General features: G+C 40.0%; 1 protein-coding gene across 1 annotated transcript in view; it reads right to left on the bottom strand.

Moving 5' to 3' along the window:
- FAF1 (Fas associated factor 1) overlaps positions 1 to 14,871 on the bottom strand; it is a 473,941-nt gene that overhangs the window by 369,243 nt on the left and 89,827 nt on the right. Inside the window, exon 3 of the mRNA XM_051857780.2 lies at positions 3,577 to 3,623. Within this exon, the coding sequence (XP_051713740.1) occupies positions 3,577 to 3,623 (47 nt within the window). The remainder of the gene's footprint in view (positions 1 to 3,576; positions 3,624 to 14,871) is intronic.

The following is a 14,871-nucleotide window of genomic DNA, read 5'->3' as shown; positions in this document are numbered from 1 at the left end:
CAGAGTTAGACAGTGAGAGAGAGAGACAGAGAGAAAGGTCTTCCTTTCATTGGTTCACCCCAAAAATGGCTGCTACAGCCGGCGTGCCGCGCCAATCCGAAGCCAGGAGCCAGGTGCTTTCTCCTGGTCTCCCAAGCGGGTGCAGGGCCCAAGTATTTGGGCCATCCTTCACTGCCTTCCTGGGCTGCAGCAGAGAGCTGGACTGGAAGAAGAGCAACCGGGACAGAATCCAGCGCCCCAACCGGGACTAGAACCCAGGGTGCCAGCACCACAGGCAGAGGATTAGCCTAGTGAGCCACAGCACCGGCAGGGTTTTCTTTTTTAATCAATTAAGCTAGTCTATGTCTTTTAACTGAGAAGTAGAGACCATTTACATTCAGTGTGACTATTGTTAAATGTTGTCTTTTCTCTGCCATGTTTCCTTAAATAGAGCTGTTTATGCATTTTGGACTTGGTACTTCTGCTGGGTCATTTTCTACATTCATCTTCTTTGTAGTGAAGTTCCTACTTCTGCGTACAGTACATCCTTGAGCCAAAGTTGTAGGGCTGGGCAGGAAGATACAAATTCTTTCAATTTCTGTTGTGGAAAATCCTTGTTTCTCCTTTATTCATAAATGAGAATTTTGCAGGATACAGTATTCTGGGTTGACAGTTTTTTTCTGTTGGGACTTGGAATATATCTCTCCATTATCTCCTTGACTGTAGCGTTTGCAGTGAGAAGTTTGGGGTGAGCCTAATTGGATTACCTCTGAATGTGATCTTGGGCACATTTTAGGATCTGTCCTTTATGTTTCACTGAGCTAAGTGTTGCCACAATATGTCCTCATGAATTCTTTTTCTAGTTGTGTCTATTGGGAGTTCTGTGTATTTCTTGTACTTGGATGTTTCTTTCAATCTACCTATTGTAAAAGTTTTCTGATATAATTTCATTAAGAAGGCAGTCTTTTTTTTTTTTTGACAGGCAGAGTGGACAGTGAGAGAGAGAGACAGAGAGAAAGGTCTTCCTTTGCCGTTGGTTCACCCTCCAATGGCCGCCACGGCCGGCGCGCTGCGGCCGGCGCACCGCACCGATCCGATGGCAGGAGCCAGGAGCCAGGTGCTTTTCCTGGTCTCCCATGGGGTGCAGGGCCCAAGCACCTGGGCCATCCTCCACTGCACTCCCAGGCCACAGCAGAGGGCTGGCCTGGAAGAGGGGCAACCGGGACAGAATCCGGTGCCCCGACCGGGACTAGAACCCGGTGTGCCGGCGCCGCTAGGCGGAGGATTAGCCTAGTGAGCCGCGGCGCCGGCCAAGAAGGCAGTCTTAATCCGTTCTCTCTTTCCATGCCTTCTGGAACTCCTATGATCCATAGATTGGATCACTTGATAGAATCTTGTAAATCTCCAACCATGATTTTTAATTTTCTAATTTCTTCTTCTTGTGTTGGGTCTGATAGTATTATTTCTAGAAGTTTGTCTTCTAGTTCTGATATTCGTTCTACTATCTCATCTGTTTTTTATCTGGTCAACTGAATTTTTGATTTCCAGTATTTCCCTTTGGCTTCTCTTTGAATCTCAATTTCTTGGAAATGCTTTTCATTCAGTTCTTGAATCTGTTTCTGATTGCTTCTAAGTAATCAGATTATTAATTTTCTGAAGTCCTTTTCTGGCTTGGTTTCAATTTCTTCTTCTTAAGCCTCCTTTATTGAAGATTTAGATTGATCCATTGGCGAGTTCATAAATTCTTCCTTATTCTGATTCGGGATTTTTCCTTTGTTCTTTGTCAATTTTGTTTGGTTTCTGATTGGTTTTATTTTTAAATTTATTTCCCTATGCTATGTGTCTGTGCCTGTAGCAAGTGGAAGCATGCATTACCCCCTGGAGCTCTGTTTGTTTCTGGGTCCTTATGGACTGGTTCTGAACAAAACTTAGTATACCAGGGCTTTGGTATACTAAGCCCCACCTCCTGGGACTGGACTACTCCTTTGTTCATAGAACTAGCTTGGGTTTTTGTTGTTCAGAATTATTCATTAATGTACAACTTGTGTGATGGCTGGGAATTCACTCTTAATTGTTGTGATCCTTGTTCCCATGTGGGATGTGTTGTGAGGTGGCCCCCTCAATTGATGGGTTTGTGTGCAGGAGGCAAAAGCAGCAGCCCACTGCCTACACTCGAAAATGTAAACAATCAATATGGCTACTCCCCACTGGCTGTAGCTCTGGCTGGGGAGAGGAGGAAGACATCGACAGATTGTGGTGTGTTCAATATTTCTGCCTGTCATCCAGAATTTCTCCTTCTTCCCATTTAGAGCTCCAAGTGCTATTCACCAAATTTCCCCACTCATCACTCTGCATCTCATCTCTCTCACCTCTCATTTGGTTCTCTGAAGGGGTGGCAACCATCTCCTTGCTGGGTCCCTACACCACTCCTTCTCCGCACTTCAGGTACCTCTCTGTTTCCCCTGGCATGGACCCAGGCAGTCTCTGGTGGACTCCCAGGCCACTCCGGACAAATTTTTCATGATTCTACCACCATCTTGAATCCCCTCTACTCGTTAATTATCAATTTTGGGGGCCGGCACTGTGGCGCAGCAGGTTAATGCCCTGGCCTGAAGCGCCGACATCCCATATGGGTGCTGGTTCGAGACCCGGCTGCTCCTCTTCAGATCCAGCAATCTGCTATGGCCTGGGAAAGCAGTAGAAGATGGCCCAAGTCCTTTGGCCCTTGCACCCATGTGGGAAACCTGGAAGAAGCTCCTGGTTCCTGGCTTTTGAATGGCGCAGCTCCAGATGTTATGGCCAACTGGGGAGAGAACCATCCAATTGAAGATCTCTCTCTCTCTCTCTCTCTCTCTCTCTCTCTGCCTCTCTGTGCTATGCCTCTCTTCTCGCTGTGTAATTCTGACTTTCAAATAAATAAATAAATAAGTCTTAAAAAAAATATCCATTTTTCCCTGCATGACTCGGAATGTCCCACTGCTATACTACCATATTGCTCCTTCCCAGTCCATCATTTTAAATAAAGCCATTAATCATTAAGGGTGGTACAGGTAACCAAACACAATTTTGCTTCAATCTAAAAATAGTTTCCTATAAATAAGGCACTGTTTATAGTTCATTTATTAAGATTTTTGTGGCTACATTTTTCCTCTCCAAAACAGCCTCATTCTTCTATTCTGCTGTTTGTTTGCCTCATCTGCACTTTGCAGATAATACTTACTTTACAGTGTGTTCTTTTAGTTCAGAACCAGTCTGCAATTTTAGTGAGAGAAAATTCATGGATTTCTTTTTAATTTAAACAAGCTATTATAATTCTCATGGTCCCATATTCAATTTTACCTGCTGGCAAAATTACAAAATAACATTCTACCTTATAACATTAGTTTCTTCAGGTCAAACAGTTCAGTGCTCTGGGAACTTTCATTATTAAGGACTTTAGGTTAACTAATTGAAATATCCAAAAAATAATGTCTATATCGATGAATGTATGCACCAAAAATCAGATGATCCATTAAACAGAAAAAAAAAAAAAAACTGTAACAACATTTTTTTGCTTTGTTCAGCTGTCATCTTACCATTACGTAGTTTATAGCATACCTTTGTAGAATGCCATTTTCCTGGGGTATTACACCATTGATAGCTGCCTGCAAACAAGAAACAGAGGGCCATTTAAAGAAACCGATAAATACTATACAGTAAAGCAAGTATACTTTAAAACTTAATTTAATGAGAATATTAAATGTCTCCTTAATGATGCAAAATACTGATGACTAAATTTTCTTTACTTCTCTTTAAAACCGTATTTTAGAAAATTTTTAGTAATGTGTTTGGCTTTCAAGATCCCCAAACCCTGAAGCATAAAAAGCCTAATTCCACAGTCCTCATTCAAGCAAATTACCCACAAAACAAATTACCCACAAAACATATCTTTAACAATGTCAAAACAAATAAAATCTGTACCTCAAACTTTGTAACATTTTTTCCTTCAGAATGAGAAGATATAAAATCACAATGAAAAACTCTATAATACAAGAGTTAGCTTAAAAATTAAATTCATTCTTTCATGTTATACTTTTTTGTATTTTATTTAAAGTATAAAAGTTTCATATATGTCATATATGCATGTTTAGGAACAACAGTGATACTTCCCATCCTACCCTCCCTCCTGCCCACTCTCCAACCTTTTTCCTCCTCCTCCCTGTATTCCCACTCTCAATTTTTTTTTTTTTTTTTTGACAGGCAGAGTGGACAGTGAGAGAGAGAGACAGAGAGAAAGGTCTTCCTTTGCCGTTGGTTCACCCTCCAATGGCCGCCGCGGCCGGTGCACTGCAGCCGGCGCACCGCGCTGATCCGATGGCAGGAGCCAGGAGCCAGGTGCTTTTCCTGGTCTCCCATGAGGTGCAGGGCCCAAGCACCTGGACCATCCTCCACTGCACTCCCTGGCCACAGCAGAGGGCTGGCCTGGAAGAGGGGCAACCGGGCCCACTCTCAATTTTTACAAAGATCTCTTTTCAAGTTTATTCTCATAAGGCTAAACCTACACCAAAAGTTCAACAAATAGTATGAAGAAAAAACACTCTTCCTTAAAATAGAGACAAGGGCTATAACAATCATTGAATCTCAAAATATCCATTTCACTCCAATATATTACATTTTAGGTATTCCATTAGTTATCCCAGATCAGAGGAAACATATCGGTACTTTAGGGACTGGCGTAATCCAATAAGTATAATGGTTTCCACTTGCATCCATTTTGTTGCAAAAGACAAGATTTCATATTTTTTTTCCAGCTGAGTAGTAATCCAGGGTATATATACCATAACTTCTTTATCCAGTCATCAGTTCACACACATCTGGATTGATGCCATATCTTAGCTACTGTGAACTGAGCTGCAATAAACATTGGGGTGCACATTAGTCTTTCAAACGCTCATTTCTTTTCGTTTGAGTAAATTCCCAAGAGTGGGATGGCTGGATTATATGGTAGGTCTTCCACAGTGGCTGCACCAGTTTACATCTCCACCAACAGTTCATTAGGTACCTTTTCCCCACATCCTAGCCAGCATTTATTGTTTATTGATTTTTGTATGAGAGTTATTCTAACTGGGATGAGGTAAAACCTCATTGTGGTTTTGATTTGCATTTCTGTGATGGCTAGCGACCCTGAGCATTTTTTCAAGTGTCTGTTGTCCATATAAATTTCCTCTCTTGAAAAATGCATCTTCAAGTCCTTTGTCCATATCTTAACTAAGTTGTTTGTTTTGTTGTTCCTGATTCTCTTGAACTTGTTAAACATTCTGGATATTAACCCTTTATCAGTTGCATAGTTTGAAAATATTCTCTCCCATTCTGTCAGTTGCCTTTTCACTTTGCTGAGTGTTTCTTTTGCAGTGCAGCCGATTCTCAGCTTGATGTAATACCATTTGTCCAGTTCAGCTTTGATAGCCTATGCTTCTGGAGGTCTCTTCCAAGAATCCTTTGCCTATGACAATGTATTCTAGAGTTTACACAATGTTCCCTAAATGTTTGATGGTATCAGGTCACAGATTTAGGTCTTTGATCCATTTTGAGTGGATTTTTGTATAAGGTGTAAAGTAGTCTTGTTTTAACCTCTGCATGTGGAGATACAGTTTTACCAGCATCATTTGTTGAAGCAGCTATCCTTGCTCCAGGGATTGATTACAGCTCCTTTTCCACAGTTGGTTGTGCATGCATTAGGATGCCTTCTGGAGACTCTATTAACATTTACTTTAAACAGCCAGGAGCACTGTAATGAGGTGCAGTTACACTTATTCCTGTTGAATTGATCCCTTAATCATTAGATAGTGCCCTTCTTGATCTCTTTTAGCAGTTTTTGTGTTAAAGTCTATTTTGTCTGATATTAGGATGGACACACATGCACTTCTGTGCTTTGTTAGCATGGAATATCTTTTTCCATCATTTCACTTTCAGTCTGCATGTATCTCTGTTGGTGAGGTGTGCTTCTTATACACAGCTAATAGATTGGTCTTGATTTTTAATCCATTCAGCCAGTCTGTATCTTTTAATTGGAGAGTTCTGGCCATTTACATTCAATGTTACTACTGATAAGTAACAACTTTGCCTTGCCATTTTTCCATAAATATTCCTATTGTTTCAATTCCTTTTGTACTTTTCTTGGGAGATATTCTGCCTTCACATGCTTTCATAATCGCTATCCTTCTATGTTTTTATGTGTAGCACATACTTCAGTTTCTTTTCTAAGGCTTGATGAATGGTGACAAATTCTCTTGATTTCTGTTTTTAATGGAAGGTCTTTATTTCACTTTCATTCATAAATGAGAGCTTTGCAGGGTAAAGTATTCTGAGTTAACAGTTTTTTTTCTTGTAAGACTTGGACTATGTCTCTCCATCGTCCCCTAACCTGTAGAATTTCTGATACCAAGTGAGCTGTGAGTCCAATTGGAGATCTTCTGAAAGTAATCTGGCATATCTCTTGTATACATTTTATATCTCTTCTTTATATTTTACCACAGAAAGTCTGACTACAATGTGTCACGGTGAAGATCTTTTCTGCTCATGTCTAATAAAAGTCCTATGTGCTTCCTATATTTGGACATCCCTTTCTTTCTCCAAATTGGGAAAGTTTTCTGTAATTATTTCACTGAATAGGCCTTCAAATCCATCCTCTCTTTCCACACCTTCAGGAACTCCTAAGACCCATATGTTGGGTCATTTGATGGTATCCCATAAATCTCCAACATTGTTTTAATTTTTCTAATTTCTTCTTTTTTTTTAGTCTGACTAAAAAATTTCCAAAGATTTTTCTTTTATTTTTAAAGATTTCTTTATTTATTTGAAAGTCAGAGTTACACAGAGAGAGGAGAGGCAGAGAGAAAGAGAGACGAGGTCTTCCATCCAATGGTTCACTCCCCAATTGGCCACAACAGCCGGAGATGTGCCGATCCAAAGCCAGGATCGAGGAGCTTCTTCTGGGTCTCCGACATGGGTGCAGGGACCGAAGGACTTGGGCCATCTTCTACTGCTTTCCCAGGCTATAGCAGAGAGCTGGATTGGAAGTGAAGCTGCCGGGTCTTAAACCAACACCCATATGGAATGCCAGCGCTTCAGGCCAGGGCATTAACCTGCTGCGCCACAGCACCAGCCCCCAAAGATTTTTCTTATAGCTCGGATATTATTTCTTCTGTCTCACCAAGTCTGTTATGAAGGCTCTACATTGTATGTTTTATCTGATCTATTGAATTCTTCATTTCTAATATTTACTTTCATTGCTCTTAAAATCTCAATTTCATGGGAAAAAATTAAGAATACAAATAAAAATACGCTTTTATATACAATATATTATATATACATAATATATACAAAAGTTAGCTTTTATTTAAGGAATACAAACTTCACGCATTTCATAAGTACAACTTTAGAAATATAGTGATTTTTCCTACACACACTCCCAACTCCCTCCTCCCCCTCCCCTTTCTAGGCACCTTCTCCACTAAGACACATTTTCAATTAATTTTATACACAGAAGACCAACTCTATACTAAGTAAAGAGTTCAACAATTTGTATGGGGGAGGGACCGTTTCTCAACGGTCCAAACAAGGGCTTTTCAAAGTCACTGAATCTTGGAGTTCATTTCACTTTTTTTAGAAACTTAATTAATTTTAAAGAAGCATCCAAGAATGATACATCCTTTGCAAGCATTTAGACATATCCATTACTTATTAGACATAAGAATATCTTCCACTTAATACATTAAAACAAAGTAAGTACTTGAGCACAAGTTTTATCATTAATTAAGAAAGCACCTAGGAAAACAAGCAATGGAGTCATAGGCATAACTAAAACTTCTGGGAAATAAGAATATCCTCCACTTACTAAACTAAAAGAAAATAAATCTTTAAGAACAAATTTTAGGCCAGTGCCATGGCTCACTTGGCTAATCCTCCACCTGCGGCGCTGGCACCCCGGGTTCTCGTCCCGGTTGGGGAGCTGGATTCTGTCCTAGTTGCTCCTCTTCCAGTCCAGCTCTCTGCTGCAGCCCAGGAAGACAGTGGAGGATGGCCCAAGTGCTTGGGCCCTGCACCCGCACAGGAGACCAGGAGGAAGCACCTGGCTCTTGGCTTCGGATTGGCGCAGTGCGCCGGCTGTAGCGGCCATTTTGGGGGTGAACCAACGGAAAAGGAAGACCTTTCTCTCTCTCTCTCTCTCTCTGTCTAACTCTGCCTGTCAAAAAAAGGGGGAAGGGAAAGGGAAGGGAAGAGGTAGGGAGTGGAGGGGAGGGGAGAAAAAGAACAAATTTTATTGTTAACTCTCATAATACAATTCTTTGAGGACAGAATTCCTGCATGGGAAGTTAGTGCACAGTGACTCCTGTTGTTAATTTAACAATTAACACTCTTAGGTGATCACATGAGGCTCTTGTCATGAGCTGCCTAGGCTATGGAAGCCTTTTGAATACACAAACTCCATCAGTATTTAGACAAGGCCTTAAGCAAAGTGGAAATTCTCCCCTCCCTTCAGAGAAAAGTAGAGATTTCCTTATATAAACCATTTCTGAAATTGGTCTTCAAGCTTGTAAGCCAGCCAGCAGTCAGAACAGAGCATAAGTAAATGACCTGGCATGGATGTTTTTGAAGGCTACTAAGCAAACAGATTGCCACGTTCTAGACTGTGGGTAGGTAACAGAGAAAATCTCAGGAGTATTAGTGAGGGGACAAAGCAGTAGGGGTAAAAAAACTAACCTTTCCAACTTTGCCTTTGGATCATAACTACTTCCCCTTCCATCCCTTTCCCCACTCACATCAAAATGAAAACACAACAAAAACAAAAAAACATTTGACATTTCAAGGTTTTACCAACTGCCTGAAAATCCATTGCCTAAAGGAGTTTGTGTACTGTGTGAAACATTAACTTAAATATAACGACAGAGGTGGGTCAAGTCTACAATACTGCTCTACTGAATGAAAATAAAACAGAGTAAGATGACTGCTATGAATTTTAAGTTTTAATGTCCAACTGGCAAAAAGCAACGAAATCCACAGATTAATACAGATAGGGGATAACAGAGAATCCTGACAACTATAGAGGTACATAAATTCTTTGAAAACTGATCTTCAAAACCACAAATTCAGTGGAATTGTCTTTGGCTAGTGAAAGGTCAATTATCCCTTTTCTGGTTAACAACAATAATCCCATATACAAGATCTACTTTGTTAAATAATAGTAAGTTGTTAAGAGAACACTTTATGAAGCTGCAAAAGAAACAAAATACTAAAACCTGAAAAGATATCTTGTAATTTTTTACTAAAGAATGCCAAATATAATGTAAAGAAAACCATTGATTTAGAAAGGCCACAGTCTAAATTCAGGCTCTCTCACTTATTCATCTCATTTAATGACCTCAACATATTCACTGAAATTCTTTAGTTCCTCATTTGTATAATTTCATGATCTCTCCAGCCAAAACAGGCCTGGATTTTTGGTTCTCCAAGGCATCAAATTCTTTTTCTTAAGGTCTCAGAAGATAATATCTCCACTTGGAATGTGCTTGCCTTACTAGCTTAAATTCTAGTTCTAGGGGAAGCTTCTGTTAGATATACTTTTTTTTTTTTCCCCAAAAGAAACCCTTCCCTGAGCCACCCTCCACATAATTAACTTTATACTCTCAAATGGAACCCTGTACTTCATATTGATTATAATTTGCAAATGCTCATCTTTCTCATACTACAGTCTAGTATTGTATCTTCTGCCAGAAAAAGACAATAGCAATTGTACTCATGATTTTATCTTTGCTGCCTTTAACAGTGAGGATACATAGAAAGCATTCAGTAATTGTTTTTTAAATGAATGAATGAGGAGTACAAAGCAAAGTCACCTAATCAAGACTTCAGGAAAGCTCAGGGAAAGCTTACTGGATGAAATAATATCTCAACTGGGAAAGAGGGATAAGTGTTAATTAGCAAGATGGGGGAAATAGAAAGTGTGTTCTATGAAGAAGGAACAGTAACACCTCCACTTTCAAACACTTTCCTTTTCAGGGTCTTAGATAATTCCAAATAGTAATTTGCTTGGGGTAAGAATATAGTCCCCAACCTTAATCTTATATACATAATAAACTGTACATAAATGAAATATAATTCAACATAAAGATACAATAAAAGTATAATTTACTAAAGGAATATAGAACATGAAAGCATTTTTATGAGGATTGGGGCTGGTGTAGTGGCACAGTGGGATAAGGCCACAAGAGTACCAAGCCAGTTCAAGTCCCACCTGCTCCACCTCCAATCCAGCTACCTGCTAATGTGCCTGGGAAAGCAGAAGATGGCCCAAGTACTTGGGCCCCATCACCCATTTGGGAGACCAAGATGGAGCTTCTGGTTTCTTGCTTTAGCTTGGTCAAGCCCTGACAGTAACAGTCATTTATTTGGGGAGTTAACAAGTAGATGAAGATTGATCTCTCTCTGCCTTCCCAATAAATAAAAATAAACCTTTTTTTAAGAGTTATAGTAGGTAACTACTACTTTTCCAGGTTTCAAGGCTTACATCACAGCATTTTTTTTTTTTTTTTTTTGGACAGGCAGAGTGGACAGTGAGAGAGAGAGACAGAGAGAAAGGTCTTCCTTTGCCGTTGGTTCACCCTCCAATGGCCGCCTCCGCCGGCGCACTGCGGCCAATGCACCGCGCTGATCCGATGGCAGGAGCCAGGTACTTATCCTGGTCTCCCATGGGGTACAGGGCCCAAGCACCTGGGCCATCCTCCACTGCACTCCCTGGCCAAAGCAGAGAGCTGGCCTGGAAGAGGGGCAACCAGGACAGAATCCGGCACCCAGACTGGGACTAGAACCCGGTGTGCCGGCGCCGCAAGGCGGAGGATTAGCCTAGTGAGCCGCGACGCCGGCCCACAACATTATTCTTATTAGAAGCCTTCTCAGCTGGTCAATCTCCAAATTATTGATTGTGGATCACTGAAACTAAATACCTAAAATGTTTCAAATACAATAATTTATAAATAAGTAGAAAATTTATAAAATTAAACTTGTGAGAAACTGATAAACACATTTTAACTATATATAAAAACAGACATTAGCTGATATTTAGAGTATAGACAACTCTGCATATTTCCTGTTTTAAAAGCCTGTGAACTAGGATAATTATTATTGCAATATTTTCTTTACTTGTTCAACTACCCAAGTTTTTCATCTCCTGAAAATATTTAAAGAAAAATGTTTTCTAACAAAGTATACGTTTATTCAATTTGGAATTATTACTATATGGTATGGAACATTTCAAATTTTTCAAGTTGTCTAAACAGACATATGACCCACCAAATCTAATATTTAAACATTCACAACTACAATCATAGAATCAACTGAATTCATCCCCAGACAACCAAGACTGTCTCTCCTCTATTCATACTGATTGCTAAATACAATATTCTTCCTCTTTCCACCAATTCAAATTAATTCATTCATTTATTCACTGAGCACCTGCTATAATCAAAGTACTTTCTTAAATACTGAGATGAATACAAAGATGACATGCTCTTTCCAGACAGCTATGGAAACAAATGGTCGCAATGTTATGTGAAAAACACTTCAGGATCACAAAGGAAGGAATGTCTATTGTTGCCTAATAGAGAAACCAAAACCCAGGTGTAGGGACCAGAACTATGGCACAGCAGGTAAAGCCACCGCCTGCTGCACCAGCATTCCATATAGGCACTGGTTCCAGTCCCAGATGCTCCACTTCCCAATCAGCTCCCTGGTAATGTGCCTGGGAAAGCAGTGGAAGATGGCCCAAGCGCTTGGGCCCCTGCACCCGAGTGGGAGACCCAGAAGAAGCTCCTGGCCCCTGGCTTCAGATGGGCCCAGCCCTGCCACTGTGGCCATTTGGGGAGTAAACCAGCAGATAGAAGATATTCATTCATATTCATTCATTCTCTCTCATTCTCTCTCTCTCTCTCTCTCTCATTCTCGCTCTCTCTTTCTCTCTCCCTCCCTTCTTCCTTCCCTCCCTTTTTGTAATTCTGCCTTCTTCCTTTCAAATAAATTAATTTTAAAAATCTGAAAAAAATCCAGATACAAATCATTTCCTTCAAGAAAATTTAACTGACTCCCTCCAATGTTTTCTCAATGGTTTGCCCATTATTTTAATGTATATAACACTCACTCATGTTATCCAGTCATTCAAATCATTCATTCATTCATTTTATCATCAATTATCCAAAAAATAGTTATTTATTACCATCCCAGAACTATTTTGAGTACTGAGGAGAAAATTGTGAATAAGACAGAATCATTCTGTCATGGTTTTCCCCTGAGTAGAATGGTCTCATTTCACTTTAAAAAGAGAGGTTCTGAAGGAGTCCATCATTCTTCAGCTATGATCTCACTGGTATAATACTAATGAAGTGAGCTATGGGGGGAAAAAAAGTATTTTAAGATGAAAACGTCCCTTGCTACAGATGTGGTAGGCCACAGAAGCAACAAATTAAGTGTCCATACTAAAGTGGAGAGTTCTAAAGAGATTGCAAGATTATGGCTGTAGGCTAATGTGGCTTCAAACAGACTCTCCTATTTTTCTCCTTTTATCTGGGAAGAAAGAAAAAACATTTTTCATAAATATCCAATTATCCATTCCTATATATAACAGACTATTTCCAATTATTATTGTATTTAATTCTAAATCTTCCTCAAATATTTTAATCACTATGGTATCTTTTTCTAAACTTTCCTCAAGTATCCTACTGTGTTACTATTCTAAAGCTGATGACTCTTTCCTTCATTTATTAAAGAACATACAGGATATTACAAAGGCAAAACAGTGCAAATAATCTGAATATCAGAATAAAAACTAGGAACAAAGGATGATACTTGAAGTCTTTTCCAGGGCTCTTTCAAGGAAAAGAGTCCAGACAGAAAGCATGAATGAAGTTCTTAGCGTATTTAGGCAACTCAAAGTAGTTGTGTGTGACTTCAGCAAAGGTTTAGGTCAGGAAGCAGTGAAAATAGTTCAAAACATATGCAAGAGTTGGAGTGACAGAGGCATATAAAGCCATTTAGTTTTATTTAATCCAAAGATAAATGAGAAGGGAACTGTTTCAACTTAACTTTGACCTTTAGAAACATCATTTGATCAGCACTACAAGATTTGAGTTGGGAAGAGCTCAGAATAATGCTCAAGTTTCTGACTGGCTGACTGGGTAGACTGTTCCTAGCCCATCCCTCCCAACCATGGAAAGTTGCAAGCAATTCTAATTGTTAAGTTTTTCAAGTTAAAAACCATGTAGCTACCTAGTTCCTTTTTTCCCCTCATATTCCATATCTAATACTACATGAGGAATCTATGTATCATTAGATATAATTTATAGAGGAATCTATTCTTTAAAAAAAAAAAAAGATTTTTAAATTGAAAGGTAAGAGTTAAAGAGACAGAGAGAAATCTTCCATCCACTAGTTCACTCCCCAGATGGCTACAATGGCTAGGGCTGAGTCAAGCCAAAGTCAGAAGCCAGGAGCTTCATCCCAGTCTCCTACATGGGAGGCAGCGTCCCAAACACTTATGCCATCTTCTGCTGCTTTACCCAGGCATATTATCGGGAGCTGAATTGGAAGTGAAGCAGCCAGGACTCAAATTGCCACCCATTTGGAATTCTGCCATCACGGAAGGCAGCTTACCTGCTATGCCACAAAACCAGCCCTGAAGAATCTATTCTTAATCCACCTACAAAACTTAAAACATTACTAATCTTCTCTGCTACCACAATGGTCTAAAACACCATCAAATTCCACCTAGAACAGTATTTCCATAGTCTCCAAACTAATCTCCCTGCTTCTACCCTTGGCCCACAGTCTATCGAGAAGCAGCAAGTATGATGCATATAAATGCCAAGTCAAATAAAATCCTTTTCCTGCTTAATAGGATCTAATGATTTCCCATATCACTGGAGTAAAATTCAAATTCCTTACTCTGACCTTACAAACTTCCTCTCTGACCTCATCTTTAGCCAATTCCACATTTACTTCCTGTAGCCACTCTGATTTTCTTACTATTTCTTCAACCAGCCAAGCATGCTCTCACATCAATCTCCTTCTTACTCTTCTGTCTGCTGAAATGCTCTTCAGATATTCACATGTATCAGTATCTGAATTCACTAAGGCTTCTAATCAAAGATCATCTCAGGCCGACCTTCCCTAACAATCTTATCTAAAAGAAAATCCATTCCAGTTATGACACTCTAGGCAAATATGTACATACTTGTTACTTTATTATTTGTCTTTCATCAGTAGAATCTAAGTTCCAAAGATTTTATTTTTCCTACTCATACATTCTCAATAGCAACAACAGTACCGGGTAGCTAGATGGTATGAGTTAATAATGAGTACACATGGGGCCAGCGCCATGGCTCACTTGGTTAATCCTCCACCTATGGCGCCGGCATCCCATATGGGCGCCAGGTTCTAATCCCGGTTGCTCCTCTTCCAGTCCAGCTCTCTGCTGTGGCCCGGAAGTGCAGTGGATGATGGCCCAAGTCCTTGGGCCCCTGCACCCACTTGGGAAACCAGGAGGAAGCACCTGGCTCCTGGCTTTGGATCGGCGTAGCTCCGGCTGTGGCGGCCATTTGGGGGGTGAACCAACAGAAGGAAGACCTTTCTCTCTGTCTCTCTGTCTCTCTGTCTGTTTCTCTCTCTCACTGTCTAACTCTATCTGAAAAATAAAAAAAAAAAAAAATAATAATGAGTACACATGAATTTTTTTAAAAATTGTGAGACCGTCATTGTGGTGCAGGTTTAGTTGACACCTGCAAATGCAGGTATCCCGTATAAGCACAGATTCAACTCTCAGTTTCTCCAATGCAAATGTGCCTAGGATAGGAGAAGGCCCAAGTA

This window comes from Oryctolagus cuniculus, chromosome 7 (assembly GCF_964237555.1).
Source record: "Oryctolagus cuniculus chromosome 7, mOryCun1.1, whole genome shotgun sequence".
In the NCBI taxonomy this organism is placed as follows: domain Eukaryota; kingdom Metazoa; phylum Chordata; class Mammalia; order Lagomorpha; family Leporidae; genus Oryctolagus; species Oryctolagus cuniculus.
Note: the sequence above shows the minus strand (reverse complement) of the source record. Positions and strands in the feature narration are given on the sequence as shown.